We start from the raw sequence: 22,012 nt of genomic DNA, 5'->3' as shown, positions 1-22,012 counted from the left end.
AGTAATAGGGTCCCGTTTTTACCCTTTGGGTACGGAACACTAAAAATCAGAGTTTGAAAATAATTCATCGAATTTTCCGCTTGATTCGGTTTTGTTCATTAAATCATTACAGTAAATAAATAAAACAAAGAAAGGTCAAGGAAAATATCTCGAGGAAACCGGGCTATCATACCGATAAGGCGTAGTTTTCCCTCTTGGTTGGAAAGTCAGAAGGCAGTAATAGCTTTAGCTTTCGTAAAAACTAGTGCCTACGCCAATTCTTCGGATTAGTTGTCAGGCAGGCTCCCATGAGCCCTGGCAAAAAACCAGGGCAATGGTAGGAAGATTAGTAAATAAAACACAGAATAACAGCTTTAATAAAGGTCTATTCACAAGTTATTTTTTTTTCTTTTTGTTTTTCTTGCCTACATTATTATTGCCATTTAAAATGTTGTTAACTTCCTTTTGAATAGCAAAAGCATACAAGTTTGAATTAATTTTCTTCAGATTTTCTATTTCTGTTTTAAATTTATCTTCATTGTCTTTGTATTCGTTTTCTGCTACTTTACTAATATTTTGTCCATAGTCTTCTCCAGTTGTAATCGGCCAGAAGTTAATTTTTTTGTTTACTATTACTTCAAGTTCAATGTAGTCTTCTGAAGTTTCCAAAGACCTGTCTAAAGAGTGAAGAACTATGCTCGGTTTAAACTCCTGCTTATAAATGGCTGGGTAATTTGTGGTAAAATAAGCATTTGTTACAGGTCCTTTATGTTTTATAGTTCTTATTGGTTGCCTGCTTGCAATATGCCAAAGTAATACCCGCTCATCATTAGATGCAGACATCAATGTCTCGCCATCAAGTGAAACTGACAAACAGTTCACAACTGACTTGTGTCCAGTAAAAACTGGGGTGTTCTCTGTATTCACCAGTAGGTCTCTGGTTCTGGGAGGGTTTGTTAGACTTATTTGGAAAATCTTTCCTTCTGTGGTCCCAATAAACATGCTCAACTCTAGAACATCCATTGTAACTGCTGACAATGGAACATCAAAGACTAGATTCAGCAGCATCTCTCCTGATGCTAGATCATATATTTTGCATGATCTGTCCCCTGACACAGAACAAAGTCGGCCATGCATGCCCGTTTTGCTTACATATAAATCAGCAACAGGCAGCGAGTGGTCTGAAAATATGTAGACAGGATCATGTTGACCTGCTGTAGTTTGAGTCACTAGTTCAGCCTCAGGATTAGCAGCAACGGTAGCTAAAGACCACACCATAACCATTCCATCTTCTGCTGCCGATACGAAAAATCTTCCATCTGGTGTAAACTTTAACAGTACCACCTTCTGGTAGTGTCTACTTATTATTGACGATAGGCTGCCAGAAGCGATCTGCCATAAATAAATCTTCTCATCAATGCCTGCCACGCAAAACGCTCCATCGGGACTAAATGCGAAAGCACTTGCTTTTCCTGGCAGAATGAACCGCATACCTTGTACTGTTTGGTGCGAATTCAAGGGCCAGATGTGTAAAATAGGTTTTGTTTTCTCTACGGCGGCTATGTAGTCGCTTCCGATGAATGAAAGGGTTTTTGCTTCAGATGTTCCACCGCCTTTGTATGTTTTCAGATTAGTGCCAGTATGAGGATCCCAAATGCAGCTAGTCCATAAAGTATTGTTTGAGTCAGTTGTCACTAACACTTCTAATAAGCTAGACATGTTGAGATTATCTTAGAATACGTTTCTGTATTCTTAAAGTATGAATTTTGCACGTGGTATTGAAATAAGTACAACAACAATCTTTACAACTTTTTTTCTTTCCAAGTGACATGTAAATGATTGTTGCCAGAATAACTAAGTAATTATAATTAAGTACGTAATTTTTGAATGCGCTTTAACAGCATAAAAGTGCTGTGTGTGTGATATGGTGTGAAAAATAATTAATTTTAGTTGTGCAGTGCAGTGTTAACTTTAATCATAATTATACTTGAAACATAAATTTCAATAGGTGGTTGGTCTGTGACATGATCTGATTTCAATGGAAAGGGTAGTGGGTAAAACGCTTCAAGATAAGCCAATCATAGAACTTTATGTCAATACAGACCAATAGCAAGTAAGCTCAAGAAGATATAGGCAGAAATTCAGTGTTTACGTCAAAATTGTTGTCAAAAGTGACAGGAACTTTGCTGTATTATCCGGTGTCACTATTTCGTGTGAACTATTCTGCCAAATTTCTGGGTTCATCTATATCAAGCCTTTAATCAACATGTTTAAGAAGTAAGTGATAGTAATTAATTTACCGAACCATTTTAACATACATTCTTTTGTTTAAATTTAAGGTTATAATTGTGACTCCTAAGTTAATATGAAACCACTTAGTTATTGGTCGATTTTCAGACCAATATCCAATCAGAAAGTAGTATTTTTGCTTGACGTCACACGCGTGACACGGGTGTATAGTGTTGGGCATTGAAATTTATAATCGGTTAAACTTGGAATGTAATACGGAATCGATTGTCGAATCGGTATAATATCGTCATTTTATTCGTTGCGCAGCAAGTGAAAAATTGCAGCATTATACTAATAATAAACTAAACGTTCACATTTACACACTCAGGCTAGGCTACATAATAACTTATTTATTATTAGTGACTCTGTGAGCTGTAGACCTCTCGAGCATGGCTTATTGGGACCGTACACGACGACAGCGCCACACAGCGGTGTGATCAATCAACAATACGACATTTTTAAATTAATGAAAAAAAAAACTACGAAATTTAAGTGTAACAAAAATACAAAAAGCTATGTCACAGCATACAATTTACCTACTGGGGATCGAACTGGGGACGTTCCGTGTGCAAACAAAAAAGCGAACGTTTTCAAAATACACCGTGATAGTTCTTAGCTAAGCTGACAAAATTCGGCTACTTAGTCTCGAGTAAAAACCAAATATCTAAATACCGCCTAAACCATCAATACAATTTTTCTGTAAGCTTATAATATGAGATTTAAACTAACGAAGAAGCAGTCACGAGAATGTGGCCACATAGCTTGAATCCAGGATGTAGTTGCGCAGTTATTGTAAGTATTTTTTTATGTCATGGAAGGATTTCTAGCATAGTCATAAAATTCCTAAATTAACTTCTCCTCAGTTTAGCGATTTCTCAGGTGGATACAAGGGAGCACGTGGTCCGCTTTTGACTACCTAACTTATCATAAGAATTGGGTCTGGCTCTGAATCTTATTTTTACAAAAGCGACTGTCATCCTTGTCCTTCAACCCCAGAGCAAAAACTACAACTTAGAACTTACTGTTTCTTTTACCGGAAATCAACTGGTCAATAAAATTATAAGTACTTTCGATGGCACGAGTTGGGGTTCGAACCCGCGACTTCTAATTTAGATTATTTGGAACCCACATAGTTGGTAATCTAATTTAGTCGCATATTTCTTATCTATGCCAGTATTATTGCTAGTTTCGATTAATCGATTTATTTTTCGGATTTAGTGGCGGATTGTGCACATCCCTCTTTCCGATGACATGACAATGACATCTGCTCAAAGTGCTCAAGAGAGAACGAGACGGCAGAAACGATCGGAAAATCATGGCGCTCGGTCGGAGATGGGTCGGAGTGTAGATTGACGACAGTTACTTTCTTGCAGCTGTTCGCTTGCTGCGTGATACGTCCAGACTCCGGAGTTACTTGCGATAGACATTGATCATTAACAAAATTATAGTTCATATGTTCGTAAGATTCTGTTGTGTGAGCTCATCACACGAATTAGAGAAGTGAAATATTGCGACGTTTAACAAAAGATATTGCATTGTGTGCACTGTGGTTTTAGTGACGTAACTGGATTTCTCGCAAACTGCCCTCGTGTTTACCGTTAAAGGTCGCGTATGTGTCGTCGTGTCGTCTAATGTTTTTGATTGACGCGTGAATAACCGTCAAGATGTGGGAGTTGGACTCTGATTCGGGGTCGCAGAGCGTGTCGTCCGACGGGCTGCGACGTCGTCAAGGATGGGACCCCGAGGGCGAGAGCTTGACCTCGCACATGGACGAGCTGGACGAGGTGCTCGCGGAGGAGGAGGAGGGCTGTCCTTTACCGTCCACGCCCGAGGACCAACATCTGCTCGACGCGGAGATGGCTGAAGTGTTGAAAGCGGGTGTTCTGTCGGACGAGATCGACTTGGGAGCGCTAGCTCACAACGCCGCGGAGCAAGCAGAGGAGTTTGTACGCAAAGTGTGGGAAGCGTCGTGGAACGTGTGCCACTTCCACCATCTACCTCGTTGGCTCCAAGACAATGACTACCTCCACAAGGGCCACCGTCCGCCCTTGCCTTCCTTCAGCGCCTGCTTCGCCTCCATCTTCCGCATCCACACCGAAACTGGCAACATCTGGACCCATCTCCTCGGCTGCGTGGCCTTCATCGGCGTCGCCATCTACTTCCTAACTCGACCATCCATCGAAATTCAAATGCAAGAGAAAATGATTTTCGGTGTATTCTTTGTGGGAGCTATTATCTGCCTCGGCTGTTCGTTTGCGTACCACACTCTCCACTGTCACTCTGAAATGGTTGGAAAATTGTTTTCAAAGCTTGACTACTGTGGAATAGCATTACTCATAATGGGATCATTTGTTCCTTGGTTGTACTACAGTTTCTACTGCCACTACAGACCAAAGATTATTTATCTATCTGTAGTCATTGTTTTAGGAATACTTTCTATAATAGTGTCGCTTTGGGATAGATTCTCAGAGCCTAGACTGCGGCCGCTTAGAGCCGGAGTGTTTATGGGCTTCGGTCTTTCTGGGGTGGTGCCAGCTATTCACTATGGGATCACAGAGGGTTGGTTCACTCAGGTCAGCAAGGTGTCACTGGGCTGGTTGGTTCTGATGGGTCTTCTTTACATTCTTGGAGCTATGTTCTACGCACTGCGCGTCCCAGAGAGATGGTTCCCTGGGAAGTGCGACATCTGGTTCCAGTCCCATCAGATCTTCCATGTGCTTGTGATTGTGGCAGCCTTTGTCCACTACCATGGCATCAGCGAGTTGGCCTCCTACCGGGTGACCGTCGGCGAATGCACCATGCCCCCCTCTTCCATAGCTTTTTAGCCCCTTATAAATTGTGATAGTAGACCATAAATAAATTAGTAGGAAAATACATTCAACAACTACACACATTATATTTTTTTAACGATGTTGATTTTAATTGCATTTGGATATTTATTTTTATTTTTAAACCACAGTTTTTAAATTAATAATTTTGTATTTAAATAAATTTATAATGATTGGCTATTCTAAAGGGCTTAAAACTTATTTATTTCTCTCAAAAATGTTTGTTAATCATTATTGTTAGAATTGTTTGAATAGTTAGTTTCTAATGTACTTTGCACTAAATATTGCACATTTTGTTTCATTTAGCTAGTAGTTTTAGGACTTTTAGGATAGTTTGCATTATTTTTAACCTTTAGATCATTCTTGTACTTAATATTCTGTTCTGTACAAACAGCAACACTCTGTCCATCGGTGGACCTTATTACAAAAGGCATAAGGACCACCAATGCACAGTTAACAGTGTGGGTGATGGTACAATATTTTGTTCCTGCATATAATATCAGTGATTGTGCAAGATTCACACATTGCCCATGGTCCCAAAAATTGTATGATTAGTAAACCTCTTGTGCAAGTATTGAACTGATTTCCATGCTCTAATTACTCTGTATATCATTATAACAGTTTTCCATTTCATAAGTCATAACTCATTCATCATTGACTAATGTGTTTGCATAAGTGCATAGTGTACATTGTAGTTAATTTGTTGAATCTCATACTTAGTTACTGAGACATGTATTGTTACTTGACAGTCTATGTCCATACAGCAATGATAACCTAATTTGCTATAGGACACAAAGTATGAAGATTGAGAAGGATTTCTTTGCTTTCAAACTCTGTTCTCAGATGTTTTACTATTTCTGTATTTAATGTTAATTCTGTGATCATATTTTTGCGAAGTCCTTGGAAAACTAATTGACAAAAGTCGCTGAAATAAACTCTATGCTTCAAGCTAAAACGTTTGCTTTGACTGTCAAGTAAATACTAAAATAGTATTATTACGGGTCTTCTATACGTTTTCAATACAATTTCTTTAACATTCCATCACTTCAAATTAAATAACCATATTTTCAGATAGATATTTTGTGGTATATTTTCTGTCTTTGTTTTTGAGAACTTTTGAGATTTTATCACTACATTTTCAATTACACAATTTACGCAGCAAAACCATTGAACAATCACAGGGCTCGTCAACTCATTCAATTTTCTAAAAATAAAATCAAATTGTAGTCTGCAACTCTGCACTAAAATAAGCATAAAGTTAATAAAAGTATATTCTAAATTGTTGTAAGTGTTCATAAATGTAAAGATTTTATGAGAAAAAAAAGTTATGGCGGTAAGTAAGTACATACCTTTAAATACAGTGCATTGGTATGATGAAAAAAAATATTTAAGTTATTTGTGTACCTAGTATTAGATAACTGAAAGATGCTGTAAAATTCCTAAAAAAAAAGTAAAATATAAAAAAAATATTGCTTTATACATAAAAACATGAAAATTTGTGGTTTCGTTATTGTGATGAGTGATCCAGCACTGGCATATCAAGGATAGTCGGCTTAGATTTGACTGACAATGAAAGACAATATTTTCCACGTCGTGTACAGTCAGCTGTAATAATATCTTGTACGACGAACAAAATATATTGTGTAGAAGGGTCATTTTATTTAAAATTGTACAATACACATTTTTTTTAAATAAATAAATAAAAATAAAATAAAATAAATAACCATTTTTCATAGACTTTGTATAACGGTAACGAAATGGACGGAACGAAAAATGTACCTATGGAAATTTTGCGACACTGTTTCCTATTAGGATCGAAAGAGCTCGTGATTCTGACCAGAAATAACAACAAAATTCCATAACCGGAAAAAAGTGTAGTGTACAACTTTAAATAAAGCGACCCTGAAATATTGTGAGTTTCGTTTTTTAAGATGCGACTGTACATTTTTTGCATATTTAAAAATTATACTACCTGTCGAGCTATGCAGTATTCCGGACCCCATTTTTTGAGAGCGGTCTACCAGAAAACTGTCGAATTGAATTCAAACGTTCACCCTGCGACAATAAAACATAACGTCATCGTTTCGTGATTTAAATATACATTTTTTTTTCTTATACACCCAGAACTGAGGTAAGGGGATTCAAGGAATACTGCGTAGTGCAATAGGCAAAGCATGCTATTAAAATTATATTATTGGTTAATTATTTCTGAAAAACAAAGAGACCCAGTTTATAAACTGGTGTTTGGGCACAATATGGCTTCAGATATAATTTTAATACATGTGTCTAATTAAACTTATTGTACCGTTTAGAAATAAATAGAAGTTAGGGTATATCTAAAACTACAAGATGGTTGCGTAAAATTAAGCATTCACTTATGAGATATTTGTTAATAAAAATATTTTTGTTTAGCATTATTGTTTGGTGGGATAAAATTATTATGTAATAAAATAAATTAAATACGATACTATTATCTTTTCATTATGCCTCTGCCACATATTTTAAGATGCCGTAGTTTCACTCCTTTGGGGATATTCATAAATTACGTCATTTCAAATTAGGGGGGGGGGGTCTCGACATCGGATGACGGTAGCACGACGTAGGAGGAAACGACGTCATTCGAAGCATGATTTTAGGGGGGGGGGGGTCCAAAATCGATGACGTAATTTATGGACAGCCCCTTTGCACAGATAAGTAGGTACTCACTGCTGAGGTGAAAAGTTGTATGTGCAACATGATACACAAGATCAAATCTATTTACATCTTGTGCTTTTGAGTCCCTCGCTATACTCATGATTCTACATTAGAATTATAGATTGTTTCTCTTGCCTGGGCATTAGTCTTATGCGAATTTTCCGTACGATTGTTTTGTTTAACATTTTCCTTAATTACTATCCTACGTAGTATTTATCTATTACTTAGCTACAGATGCTACAATGAGATATGGAGTTATACTTTAAAATGGTGAATTTTAAACAAAGTAACAAACTAACAATCATATGAGCGTTTCTTTTATTTTTTGCCATTTTTTATATATTGTGACTTTTTTTGCCACTTTTGTGTTATTTTATACTCAGAATTACGAGCTCTTTCGATCCTAATGGATAAAAAAAAATGTCCCAGAGTTTTTTCCTATTGTGTTACCATTTCCCCATATACTTTGTATGGCGGTAACAAAAAGGAAAGTTAGAAAAATGTATGGACATTTTAGGATACTTTTTCTCCTATAAGGATGAAAAGGGCTCGCGATCCTGACTAGAATAACACAAAAGTGGCAAAAAAGGTCACAAATGTCACAATATATAAAAATGGCAAAAAATAAAAGAAACGCTCATAATTATTATGTACCTAATGTTTCAACTCGGTGAGTCGGTCAGGAATGTTTTATATGATTAGATTCATTACAATAAAATCTCTTAACAAAGAACTACCGTGCTACCTATAACTCCACTCGGTTAACCGATTTTCTACTCTATGCTTTTAAAATACAGTATAATTTCCTTAATTAATAAGCATTCTTCACTAATTAGTTTAATAGCGTTATGGAAAACATTTGCACCGGCATATCGATCGCCTTTGACCTTGTAGGTATACTTCTATTAGAGTCGTAAATTCTGTGGCCATAAACGCAGTAAACGGAAACTGCATAAACGTAATATACCTACCTAAGGATTTTTTTTTCAGTGTTCTCCAAATACCTATACATACTTAATTAAGGAATACGCATTTTTTCGGGTACTGATAGGCGGTGTTATCGGTATAACAGTGGTCTTCTAGGAAACCTTTTGGTGGCAGATCAGTTTAATCGGATTATTATGGAAGAAATACATGTATAAAGTTACAGTGTCCTTTTCAACGTTTAGACTTGGGGTTATACGAACGCGGACCGGAATCTCAGGAAGATAGCCGGACACGGATATGGCGTGACAATAAAGGGCTCATTTCTGTCGACAGAACCTAAAAAAAGTTCACCTTTCTTATGTAAGGTCATAGACAAAGGGAAAGGTAAAGTCAGGTGGGGTGAGAATCACCGGGGCAAAAGAAACATCCTTCCTTCTGTATACCTACTCTTTTTCATTATGTGATGCACAATAATAGGTACCTAGTATTTTGTGCAATAGGTGCATAATACTCGTACAGGTTCTTAAAATTCTAGGGCCGAAGTAAAAACAGGCCCGAGAATTTTAAGACGAACTTAATTAATTGTGTACCGTTGATCACTATATTTTTCTCAAGCAATCACCTAATAGTATTTTATACAATCGTGATATAATAGTGAGTTTTTCAGTCGAGTACCGTGTTTAGGCAACGAAGCTTGCTGAGTTGCCTAAGTAAGGTACGAGATTGAAAAACTTGATTATATCACTATTGTATACAACACTTTTTCTACTTGTCAACAAAAATAATACTTTAAACTTGTAGAATCATACAAACAAACCAAACCAAAAGTATACAGCTAAAGGAGCCCACCGATTAACAGTCCGCCGGACGGTATCGGCCTGTCAGTTAGAACAAAATTTTGACAGTTCCGAACAACTGACAGGCCGATACCGTCCGGCGGACTGTTAATCAGTGGGCCCCATTAGATACGCGAGCAGCCGCGATATATACCTTCATAATGGTTCGCGCCCCGGCCGCCGCGTTGGTCAACGACACCTCGTAACTCATGAGGCCCTGGTACAGACAGTTGTTTTCTCGATTTTGGCCACCGTGGCCTATGGAGACTAACAAGCAACACTAAGTGGTTTTCGTAGTCTATGGATGTTGCTATATTAAGGGTGTCACATGCGCGTTTCTGACTTATGAACCAATTGTTTATACTATACAACCTAAAATAAATAAATAATTTGAGCTATGGTTTTAATTCGTCCTCTTGATCGCGGCGAGCTGTGATTGGTCAATTTCACTATTATAGTTGACTAAACTGTATCGAAATGAATATTATAATTGAGTTGGGAGCCCATACATTAAAAATAGGTACCCAATTGCAGTTTGGTATAAGAAAATAAATCTTAATTCAAGACGACGAGTAGAAAAAAGAATAAATACAATATTAAAGTAATTAAATACCTACATAGACCTATAAGTACAGATTTTGTAGAGCCTTGCCTAGAAGTAAGCGTTAAAAAAATACAACAGTTGTTATTATATTGTATGAATATTCATAATTACATCGCTGTTATGACCCTATAAGTAAACAAGCGCCAAGTTGGTTTAGATATCACTGGCAAAAGTGGCAAATTTGAAATATAGAAGAGCTGGAGTAGTAATAATAATATTTTTATCACTTTATAGATAATGTATGTCCAGTATGTCATACAACCTTTCCACTACAGTCAGCAGCAGAAGTTGCTAAGCGGTAAGCGGCGAGGTGTTCAAAATGATCTTGACACGCTCTTATTCTCGTAACAATAAAGTCGCGTCAAGATCATTTTGAACACCGGGCCCGCTTAGCAACTTCTGCTGCTGACTGTACCTACTTAGACTAAAGGCTTGGCCACACACAGAGCGCGACGCAGCGCCGCGTCCGCGCCGCGTGATGCCGACGCGAAGCCTGGTCAAACAGGGCGCGCGCCGATCGCGCCGGCCTCACGCTCTCAACACGCCCTCAAGGCGCGCGTGAACGCGGCGCGGCCGCGCGGGAACGCGGCGCACCGCTCGCTGCCTACGTCCGATCCTACTGACGTGACCTTGCGCGACGCGGCGGGCCGCCGCGTTCGCTCGGCGCAGCGCTGCGCACGCGCCGCGCGGACGCAATGGGCCGCGCGGCGCGGGGCGCGACAGAAGCGGGGCGTGATACCGGCGGGACGCAGTCTGTTTGACGTCGGTAACCTGTTAGCATGTGCCGCGGTCGCGCGGCGTGGACGCGGCGCTGCGTCGCGCTCTGTATGTGGCCAAGCCTTTAAATCGACCACACCTTACCTACTAATAATTTCTCACCAACTCTGAATTAAGTAGAACAGGAAGGTATTAGTTACTACTATATATGCCGCCCTTTAGATTTATAGGTACGGCGTAGGGTGGGTTCGCATTAAGTCGATTAATGGCTCTCAGTCATCGATATCAAAGCGATTGTCGAGCTTTGGAGTCGATTTTACTGATATCTGAAGGGTATTGACCTATGATCCAGACTGGATGACCTTATTCAGGTTAAACTGTGACGTCAGGTCAGGTCAAATTGTTATGTAGGTGCCTGGGGCATATTTAACATAATTTTGGAAGATATTTAGAAGTTAAACGTTCAATAGCGCTACCGACTAGGCTAGGAGGCCGTACTTCATATTTATTAAATATTTGTCCAAATGCTTGATTGACGGTTTCCTTGCCTAGTCGGAAATGACCTACTAAGCAAGAGGTCCTGGGTTCGAATCCTGGTAGGGGCATTTATTTGTGTGTTTATCACAAATATTTCTTACTTAGTTATGGATGTTTTCCATTCATATTCAAGATATAAGTTCATATTCAATATATAATTACAATATATATCGTCGTCTAGTACCTTATAATATTTATTTATTAAATGCACCTACTCCTAAAGCTCTGTTTTCCTAGGATAGCGGCGCCGTCATATAGCGGCCGTCTCCATACAAAATAATACGGCTAAATATGGATGGTGTAGTACTTTGTATGGAGACGGCCGCTATATGACGGCACACGGCACCGCTATACTAGGCAAACAGAGCTCGGCTCGACATTAAAGAGTTATTGCCGTTATTTCGGCGTTATTTTGCGGTATACGCGATTGAATTCGTTATAATTTACCTAATCCTATAGATAAACTCCTTTATCACTAGATCAACTCATACATTGCGATATGATAAAGTTATATATCCATCCATACTATTATTAATAATAATACTATTATTAATAAAGTGTGTCTGTCTGTCTGCCTGTCTGTTACCTCTTATAGATATAGTTTGAGTCCCGCGGAAGGACATAGGGTAGTTTTTAGGGTTCCGTACCCAAAGGGTAAAACGGGACCCTATTACTAAGACTTCGCTGTCCGTCCGTCCGTCAGTCCGTCCGTCCGTCCGTCCGTCTGTCTGTCACCAGGCTGTATCTCACGAACCGTGATAGCTAGACAGTTGAAATTTTCACAGATGATGTATTTCTGTTGCCGCTATAACAACAAATACTAAAAACAGAATAAAATAAAGATTTAAATGGGGCTCCCATACAACAAACGTGATTTTTGACCAAAGTTAAGCAACGTCGGGCGTGGTCAGTACTTGGATGGGTGACCGTTTTTTTTTTGCAATTTTTTCCGTTTTTTTTTTCATTATGGTACGGAACCCTTCGTGCGCGAGTCCGACTCGCACTTGCCCGGTTTTTTCGTTTTTTTTTGCATTATGGTACGGAACCCTTCGTGCGCGAGTATTACGACTCGCACTTGCCCGGTTTTTTATTCCAGAACTCGCCCCTTAAGGGGGTAAAAAGGGGGGTGGAAGTTTATATGGGGAAACAATAAAAAGCAGATTGGGTAAAAGTAAGCTCCCCAAATTACTTATTCCACGCAGGCGAAGTCGCGGGCAAAAGCTAGTTAGGTTATATATGTAGTCGAAACATACTTAACAATTTATCAATTGGTAATTGGTACACGTGATAAAGTACATAGGTACCTATTGACCCTATTGTTTTCGAAACTGACTCACATATATGATATCAGCGATTTAACTTATCTACACGAGATATATCTTTATACTAATAGTTTATACACATTTAGATATATAGGCCATTATTTATTTTAATCTTTACTGCACAATAATTATGAAGGTACAAATGGCGGACTACCAGTCAACCAATGGGTTAAACCAGAAAGATTAAGTAGGCCTTTGACTTTGGGGTTTGGGGCCCAAAGCCTACTTAATCTTTGCCCAAAGTTTGGGCACAAATGGTGAACTAAGGGTTCCTCCCCACGGCACAGTTCTACGGTAAATACTTTTGCCAACTCTGATTTATCAAGTAGAAATATCTTAAAAAATCCCAGACCTAAAAAAAGTTTAGTGTACAACAAAGTGGCCCACATATACAGGTACATTGTAACAGATAAATGCTCTTACGTGCCTATTAAGCACTATGTCCGCGATTGCTCTAATTTCGGCAATAAATTATGTTTATATAATATCCTTATTTGCAATGTTTTAAACAAAATGTAAGTAATACTTTGTTCAGTCGCTGATGTCTGTGTCGACATATTCTTGTTAAGCCCGCTCCACACTCGTGCGCGAATCCGCAAACGCGAGTGTGGAGCGGGCTTTTGGATAATTTTAATTCATAGAAGGTAGGATCCTAAAGAAGTGGTATACGCGTGCCTCCGTGAGGGACAAAACATAGGCAATGCGACACTATGATTGGTCGAATTTATTTGTTGCCCACCATAACCCATACTAATTTATGGTGGGGAATAAAAAAAAATGTAAGACTGACAAGGACAAACAATAATAGCGCTTTCGCTGCTACTCCTACTGAAAGATACATAAGACTATCCCGTTCGCTCATTTCCCCCACCCATCATGCCTTATCCAGTTAAAATACTACATTCATGTTTTAATTAGTAGCCATACCGCGAGTTGACAGTGACACTTGACGTTTACGTTAGCGACTTCGTAAATTCGATCGCAGGCCATCTCCCTCGCACTGATTTATTTGGAATGCGATCGAGTTCACGCAGTCGCTAAGGTATAAATGTCAAATGCCAACTTGTGGTAGAGTCAGACCAACCTACGTTGGCAGCGATTTTGATATTCCAGACGGTGCAAGTGTTATTTTAAGCGTCAAATTTCTATGAAATTATGACGTTTACGTAACACTTGCACCGTCTGGGCTATCAAACCTGCCTGCCAACTTATCTTGGGCTGACTCTATAGTCTGTATCTTAAAGGTATTAAATAAAAGTAAACAAAATCTACCCTCAAATGGCTCCTTAAGCTAGTTGAGGGTAGATGAAAACATTACACGATCAAATAATGTAGCTTAAAGTCAGGTCGTCCAGTGACAGATCCAGGCGATTTTGTATTTGGTTGGTTAACCAATAAATGTTATAACTACCCGAAAATTTACAAATTAATATAGCCGTGCTGAAAACTAGCGTTATAATTTGACGTAGGTAGCGTTATGCTTAGAGGGATCCTGTTAGACATTTTTTGAGTTATTATTTATCTGTAGGTATGTATGCCTACTTTTATAATTTAATCAGATTGTGCCGTTAAAATGTATTTTATTTTCTTGTGGTAAACGATCCATGAGAACTGAACACCGTTAGTAATCCGATCAGAGAAGCCTCACTGTAAACTGAGCAGTGCCATGGAAAATTCTCCGCTATTATACATACAAAACTATTACAGCAACACTGTGAGCTGACCTTTAGCGCAGAATAAATTATAGTACTAGGTACAGAAGACTCACTCTCTAATAAAACGCGTCTGTTAAGATCAGGACAGATATGGCCGCTAGGTGGCGACAGCGCCACGCGCGGCTTATGGCTAGCCACCAAAATTGGTGTGGAACGGATGTACTTTTAGCTACCTGTTGCAAATGCAAAGCGACGAAATCGCGGAGTGAACCACGCCTGCTAATAGTAAAGTATCAATGTGGATGATTGTGTATCATACACACATATTATAGGGCTATTGGCAAGGTGCGAAGTCGGTGGAGGGAAAAGTGGCGCTGACAGTCACAAACACACGTACATAATCTTAAGGAATGTCGCACAAAATGTCGCACAACAACATACTTAACATATACCTACCTTCAGTACGGTTACCATCAGTTTGTCTCTGACATAAACGCCGTCGAGAACGTAATTTACTTTCTATACATCTCGCTCGCACTCGTATATTAGTGCAAACGGGATGTATAGAAAGTAAATTACGTTCTCGACGGCGTTTATGTCAGTGACAAACTGATGGTAACCGTACAGTTCTGTGATAAGTAGTAAAGTTTACCATATACTTAGCTATGCAGGTAATTCTAATGGGATTATGTAGTGTTGTTTACGTCTCTTAACGACCAAACTATTAGCATTAGCACGGACGCCAGACAGTACACAATAATCTAATTAAGGGCCCCATAGATAAGCTTTGTCATCAAGTCATCATCTATAATAATTCTACGCGACGAAGTTTACACCACGCGGCACTAGCGCCGCTACGTGCCTTGCACGGCAAAGACAGAAAACATTTCCGTCTAAATCTTTCTATGTGTGCCTCCCCGTGAGTCGTCGTTACGCGGTTACAGTGTAGTGGACCTTCCTATAAGTACGAGCACACAATTATACAAGTAACGCACACATTTAGACGCAATAGGCAGTGTCTTTCGTACCAAACATAAACGAATGACGCCCGAAAGTTTCCGAATAGTTCCGATGTTTACGTGACTATTTGTGACGTTCCACGGGAAAAGGTACCTTATGAGGGTTTCTAGTTTCGGAGATATGAAATGTTTTGTAAAGAGGTGAAAAAATGCTCATTTTTTTTTATTGTGTGATCTGAAACCTTAATGCGTAACCTTTGTTTACCTGTTTTTATTTTTGTTATAAGTTAGTTATAAGCCTAGTAATGTCGTCTCAGAGTTTAGTAGAAAAGGTACCTTATGGAAAAAAGATTGAAAATTCCCATAAAAACTAGTCAATACGGGAAAAGAAGTTTGGTAGAGAACTGTATTAGCATTCTGCAAAACTAATTTGATAATTTCAGTTCTGGTTGGGGCGCCTCGCAAATATTATAACCGTACATCGACCGACATCACAAATCCAAGTAGCCTGCTATTATACCAAAGTTACTCTCGTCAAGTCTTTCTTAACTAGAATAATCTTCATTTGGTTTGGTCGCATGCAGTAAATCAGCCATTGGTTTGCTGAAAAATGCCAATACCCGACGCATTACCTTATGGAATATCTGAGGTCATTGAACCTCAATGCCGCTTATCTTCAATAGCAACCGAAATATATTATTGATAAGAAATAGACGATTTATACCAGGTTAACCCCAAAATATTATTAGTTTATCCTAACTGTTCCATCATCATCATCATGCCTCATCATGTAACTTAATCACAAGGTACCTTTTCATTACATACAAATTATTGGTCTTTTTTAAGATTATTATGACGAAGAACTAATTAAATTTGGGGCAGTTTAATGTTAATTAATATTTTCTATTCATAAAAGATAAACTGTAATATGATTGATATTTTGTAGTGATGTATTATTAGATTTATTTCCATAAGGTACCTTTTCGTAAATGTATGGAGCAAATACTGTTATTGTTATGTAAGTTTAAAGTGGCATAAGGGGTTAAATATAGTATTTAGTTGGGGTTTTAGGATTTATTTCATTTGAATGACAGAATTTCTTTCATATGTGCTCAGAAAAATTGATTGTGTGTCACATTAAAAGTAAAAATATTCAAATTTTGTGATTTTATATGAAAAAGTCAGAAAATACATGTTCACCTCTAAATCGGTATTGTTTTTTGCTTAAACTGTCTGTCAGTGTCGTTTTCTAATAGATAAAATTTAAATCTTGAGAGCTCATTGCAATCAATCGTGAAAATGAAATAAAACTTTATTTTCAAGAGATTGGTTAGTATACACATAAATCAGTCGATATCAAAAGTTTCTATTTGCATTACAGAACAAGTCGCAATATTTTTTAAATCTCAGATATATAAGGTATTATTATTTGTAGTCAACTATGTAACTTACTTCAGGAACATAGTTTTTTAGGCGGCTAAACTTAAAACTTCTCTATCGTAAAGTTGCTCATTTCACAACATTATTTTCAAAAAATCATATCTCTGTAACTACGCAACCTAGAAGGTTGATCTTTTGTGTTATCGATAGCTTATCTATTGTAGATTACTGGGGTATGCATAACTCCATACCCGCCATAAGGTACCTTTGACCGTGGGACGTCACATTTTAAAAAGTAGCATTTGCTATGGTAATTTAGTGCAAAAACGAGACTATTTTTTTATTCGTTTACAGTATTTGGTTAAGTTTATTTACATTTTTTATTCGGTCGCCATTGTTTGTTTGTTTTGGTGAGTTTATGAGATAACAGTTAACAGTTGCCGGAAATTATAAAGTGCGATTAGTGAAAAAATGGATAATTTTATCTGTGAAAGTTGTGGGTGTGGGTGTGGGTGTGTGTGTGTGCAAACTATTAAAAATGATGCGTTTTCGAAGCTTTCGTTTAGCCAAAAAAAGAAGTAATTGAAAAGACTTGACAACAAAATGAAAACCATCACGCAATTTTTTGGTGAGTTAGTAGCTCTCATTTTTTAAGGTTCCGTACCCAAAGGGTAAAACGGGACTCTATTACTAAGACTCTGCTGTCCTTCCGTCCGTCCGTCTGTCATCAGGCTGTATCTCACGAACCGTGATAGCTAGACAGTTGAAATTTTCACAGATGTATTTCTGTTGCCGCTATAACAACAAACACTAAAAACAGAATAAAATAAAGATTTAAGTGGGGCTCCCATACAACAAACGTGATTTTTGACCGAAGTTAAGCAACGTAGGGCGGGGTCAGTACTTGGATGGGTGACCGTTTTTTTTTTGCCTTTTTTTGCATTATGGTACGGAACCCTTCGTGCGCGAGTCCGACTCGCACTTGCCCGGTTTTCTGATATAATTTTGCCTACCCAGTCCCAAATCTCTGTGCACGCTACTGATAGATTACCAGTTCGCCGGACGATAAGTTGTTCGCAACTGTCTCCTTTTACGACTAACGTGACAGGCTGATATCGTCCGGCGAACTGGTAATCTGTGGGCCCCTTACAACTTGCTATAACGTTTACGATGTCATTGGTTATATCAAATGTCTGTGAGCTGAAATCTCGCGAACCCCCATCCATGGCTTTTTAGGGTTCCGTACCCAAAGGGTAAAACGGGACCCTATTACTAAGACTTCGCTGTCCGTCCGTCCGTCTGTCACCAGGCTGTATCTCACGAACCGTGATGGCTAGACAGTTGAAATTTTCACAGATGATGTATTTCTGTTGCCGCTATAACAACAAATACTAAAAACAGAATAAAATAAAGATTTAAGTGGGGCTCCCATACAGCAAACGTGATGTTTGACCAAAGTTAAGCAACGTCGGGCGTGGTCAGTACTTGGATGGGTGACCGTTTTCATTTTTGCATTTTTTTCCGTTTTTTTTTTTGCATTATGGTACGGAACCCTTCGTGCGCGAGTCCGACTCGCACTTGCCCGGTTTTTTTTAAACCTCATCGATTTTTTTATAGAACTGAATTGCCATTTTGAGTAGAAACTATTCCCCGATTCTGGCCCCACCTCTCAGTGGTCACCGATCCTGACCCCAGGGCCGATCCACCGCCCCCGCTGAACCTAAAAAAAAAAAAAAAAAAAAAAAAAAAAAAAAAAAAAAAAAAACAAATAGCCCCCCATTTGAATTGATTGCGCTAGGTCTCAGCAGTGCCCGGCGCCTCCTTCAGGTACTTACGAAATACGCTAATTAAACAATACACCTTGCTCACCACGGTAACAATAGGCTTATCGACCCTTTTCTATTGTTCGATCTCGACTCGGGCGCGTTATTGTGTTACCGAGCATACTACCTGGATGGACCCTTCACCCACCGACGTCTTCATTCATGCCTTCTTTATGTGTGTATTATACTGTAGGTATTAGCGATAGGTATTTGCAATAGGTATTAGCGATAGGTATTTGCAATAGGTATTACCGATAGGTATTTGCAAAAGGTACTTAGGGGCTGTCCATAAATTACGTCATCGATTTTTGACGATTTTGGACCCCCCCCCCCCTATAATCATCCAAAAATCATGCTTCAAATGACCCCATTTCCTCCTACTTCATGGTACCGTCATCCGATGTCCAGACCCCCCCCCCCTAATTTGAAATGACGTAATTTATGAATAGCCCCTTATTTGCGATTCATTATCTTATTATCTTACAACCTCTTGGAGCTATTTCGATTTATAAGGAATACAGTTCTAACCTAACCTAACCTAATTAGAATTTACACAAGTAATCCGTCGGTAGCCTAAACTAACCTAAACCTTCTTTTACCAAACCTAACTTGACCAAACCTAACTAAAATCAACCTAACTTCTCATTTCAAACTAACCTGCTTTCACCTAGTCTTCGTTCAAGTTATGTTTTAACCTAAATACCTAAACTTCTTACCTATCCAAACTAAAGCATCCTACTTATCGTATACATACTTACCTATATTGTGCATATTGTATTGTGTTATTTTATTTAGTTTTACCTATTTCTAACTCATTATTTTTGTCTGCGATAAATGCAATTCTACCTAATGTAGCCTTTTTTATTCTTAAACTTAGTATGTAAGTATGTCTCATTATCTAATACTATATGTTTATTTTCACATACATTTTTATGTTCTTTGTAACACGATAGAAAGTAAACTCGTAGCTACTTGTTTCTTTGTATTATTAAAATAATAACTAGGCGTGTGAGGCATTTCTTGTGCACTTGTTTTCATTGTTATAACAGCTTAATTGCTTTATTGATAGACGTCTATTATATTTTATGCTGACAATGGATTATTATGTGGATATAATTTGGGTTTGAGTACAGGGAGCGTCTGTTTAGATGAACTTGTTGAGACATGTTACTTTGTATGATTTTAAAAAAAAAACGAGACGTGTCAACTGGTTTCAACATGATTTAGTCTAATACGTCGGCATTTCTTGTGTGTCGGTATTCATTGTTATAACAGCATAATTGCTTTATTGGTAGACATCTATTATATTTTATACTGACAATGGATTTATTGTTTCCTATTATGCTTTTGAATTTGGGTTTTAGTAAAGAGAGCGTCTGTATTAGATGAACCTGTTGAGACATGATTTGAACGATACTGTATCCTGCTCACTATCACAGTATAAAAGCCGAAGAGAAATGGCTTTGAGTAAGTATTACTGTCGTGGCAGTCCTCTGTATCAGAGCTCCTTGTATCTACTGCAGTATATAGAAATATAGTGTTAATTCAACAGTGAAGTGTTTAAGTGTTTATAGAAAGACCCAACAATGGATGTAAGTATGTCTTTTATTACCGTAACTTACTTTGTTTTGTTTTCACTTGTGTTCTTTGTGTTTTAATTATCAAGATTGTAGACAGTGTGTAAATTATTGTTTTATATTGTTTCAGTTCACTGAAAATACTTTCAAGAACTATTACTACCCGGATGATAATAAAGACGAATCAAGCGATGAAGAGGGTACGCTTGGTCTCAAAGTTAAACAAGCCATCGCAAAGAAACGTTCAGGAAACAATATCGATAGCTTCTTTGAACGACCTAAAAAGCAGTCTAAAGTTGTGAAACGGTCTTCAAATGTGAGCAAAAGTTCACCAGACGGTGTTGCAAACTTGTCATCCGGACAAGACGACGGGGCCTATGCATCACATTTGATTAAAATCGAGATATATGATATGCATAAAATCAAAAACGTCCCACCCATGGAACACTGGAAGCATGCGGACTTCAGATTGAAATATTTTGCGTTGGAAGACGATTTGGAGCTACAAAATACGCGAAATATTATTTATAACATAACAAAGCAATTAGCTTCTAAGGACAGTAGTGTGAAATATTTTATAGATAATAAGAAACAGTGATAGTTATAATTATTAATGATAGTAGTAGCTTAATGATTGTGTTAACGTATTTCTCATTTTTTACCTCTCCTTAAGTACATTTTCCATGTAACAGATTATTTTTATTGTATCACATTACAACAAGTTTTAATTTAATACTTCTCATTTGTAAAGATTACAGTCCCCACTCTTAGAAATCTTATACCTGTAGTCAACTATTTAAATGAAAGAAAGCACTGTATGATTTCTCATTTCATAATGGACTCTTTGAGTTGTGATGTCTACGATCTTGAACTTATCAGACTCTGTGAAGAAATAGAAGAAAATGAAGATCTATGCGAGGCTGCCCGTCTTGTGAGCCAACTACATCGAGAGGCGTAAGTAAAAGTATTCCTGTTCATACATGTTTATAACTCTTAACCAGTACCTGTTTAACAAAGGATGGGTTCCTCCTAACTTGTTGTGACCAGAACTTATTGTTAGGATAAACGTGGGGTGGGAGAGTGCTGGTTATATAAGCGGGGTATCTCGAGTTCATATCATTCAGTGTTTTGGTGCCGTGCTTGTACTGTGATATCCTTTTCCATAATGGTGTTTACTTACTATCATATTGGTCTCACTTTGCCTCGTAACAAGATTGAGGAATTAAGTAAAGAATTTATTTTAGCATATTTTCATAGAAATATAAGAATGTGGTATATATCAAACAAATTACCTCACTCGTTACTGGAAGATTCTGATATTATACCGTATTATACACCATGTGATGGGCATATCAAAAATTCCAAGGGGAATACTCAGTCATCAGATGTGATTGATGGAGTTTTGATGATGCGGGCCTATTGCCAGCAGTGTCGAAAAGACTTACGTTAGTATATACAACCAACCGTTTTAGTAATTATTTTTATTTTATCTGACATTAAGATATTTATGTTTATTATGTATTGTTATAGATCTTCTCAAATAGGACGGGGAGTAAAAAGGACAGCTGCAGTTTTGGAGACCGAAGAATTCTTGGTGAAGAAAAACCGTTCAGCAGCTGCTGAACCTGTAGCATCAACATCATCCGAACCAGTTCCCGATGTCATTGTGAGTACAAATAATAATCATGAAATTGAATGTTCTGTGTGTAATAAGTTTGTTTCTAAAAGATATTTTAAAAATCATTTAAATAGTAATCTTCACAAAAATAATGTTTTAAGGGCTGACATTGAATGGGTTAATGTTCAGTTAATTGAAAATGCTTTTAAGAATAGGGTGGCCACTTACAGAATACTATTAAATGAAAATGTTCACCAACCATTTACT

The 22,012-nt window shown here is 37.9% G+C and overlaps 3 protein-coding genes across 3 annotated transcripts in view; 2 read left to right on the top strand and 1 right to left on the bottom strand.

Moving 5' to 3' along the window:
- Window positions 1-345: 345 nt before the first annotated feature.
- Window positions 346-1,815, bottom strand: LOC134794789 (WD repeat-containing protein 18). The gene has a single exon (XM_063766575.1). It carries the CDS (start codon window positions 1,696-1,698, stop codon window positions 376-378), a length of 1,323 nt encoding a protein of 440 aa, XP_063622645.1. The 5' UTR covers window positions 1,699-1,815; the 3' UTR covers window positions 346-375.
- Window positions 1,816-2,104: 289 nt separating this feature from the next.
- LOC134794944 (malignant T-cell-amplified sequence 1 homolog) overlaps window positions 2,105-22,012 on the top strand; it is a 71,352-nt gene continuing 51,444 nt past the window's right edge. Inside the window, exon 1 of the mRNA XM_063766814.1 lies at window positions 2,105-2,256. Coding sequence (XP_063622884.1) covers window positions 2,246-2,256 — 11 coding nt within the window. The 5' untranslated portion in view covers window positions 2,105-2,245. The remainder of the gene's footprint in view (window positions 2,257-22,012) is intronic.
- On the top strand, window positions 3,596-5,235 carry LOC134794788 (adiponectin receptor protein). The gene has a single exon (XM_063766574.1). It carries the CDS (start codon window positions 3,933-3,935, stop codon window positions 5,091-5,093), a length of 1,161 nt encoding a protein of 386 aa, XP_063622644.1. The 5' UTR covers window positions 3,596-3,932; the 3' UTR covers window positions 5,094-5,235.

Source organism: Cydia splendana, chromosome 11 (assembly GCF_910591565.1).
Source record: "Cydia splendana chromosome 11, ilCydSple1.2, whole genome shotgun sequence".
Lineage (NCBI taxonomy): Eukaryota > Metazoa > Arthropoda > Insecta > Lepidoptera > Tortricidae > Cydia > Cydia splendana.
Note: the sequence above shows the minus strand (reverse complement) of the source record. Positions and strands in the feature narration are given on the sequence as shown.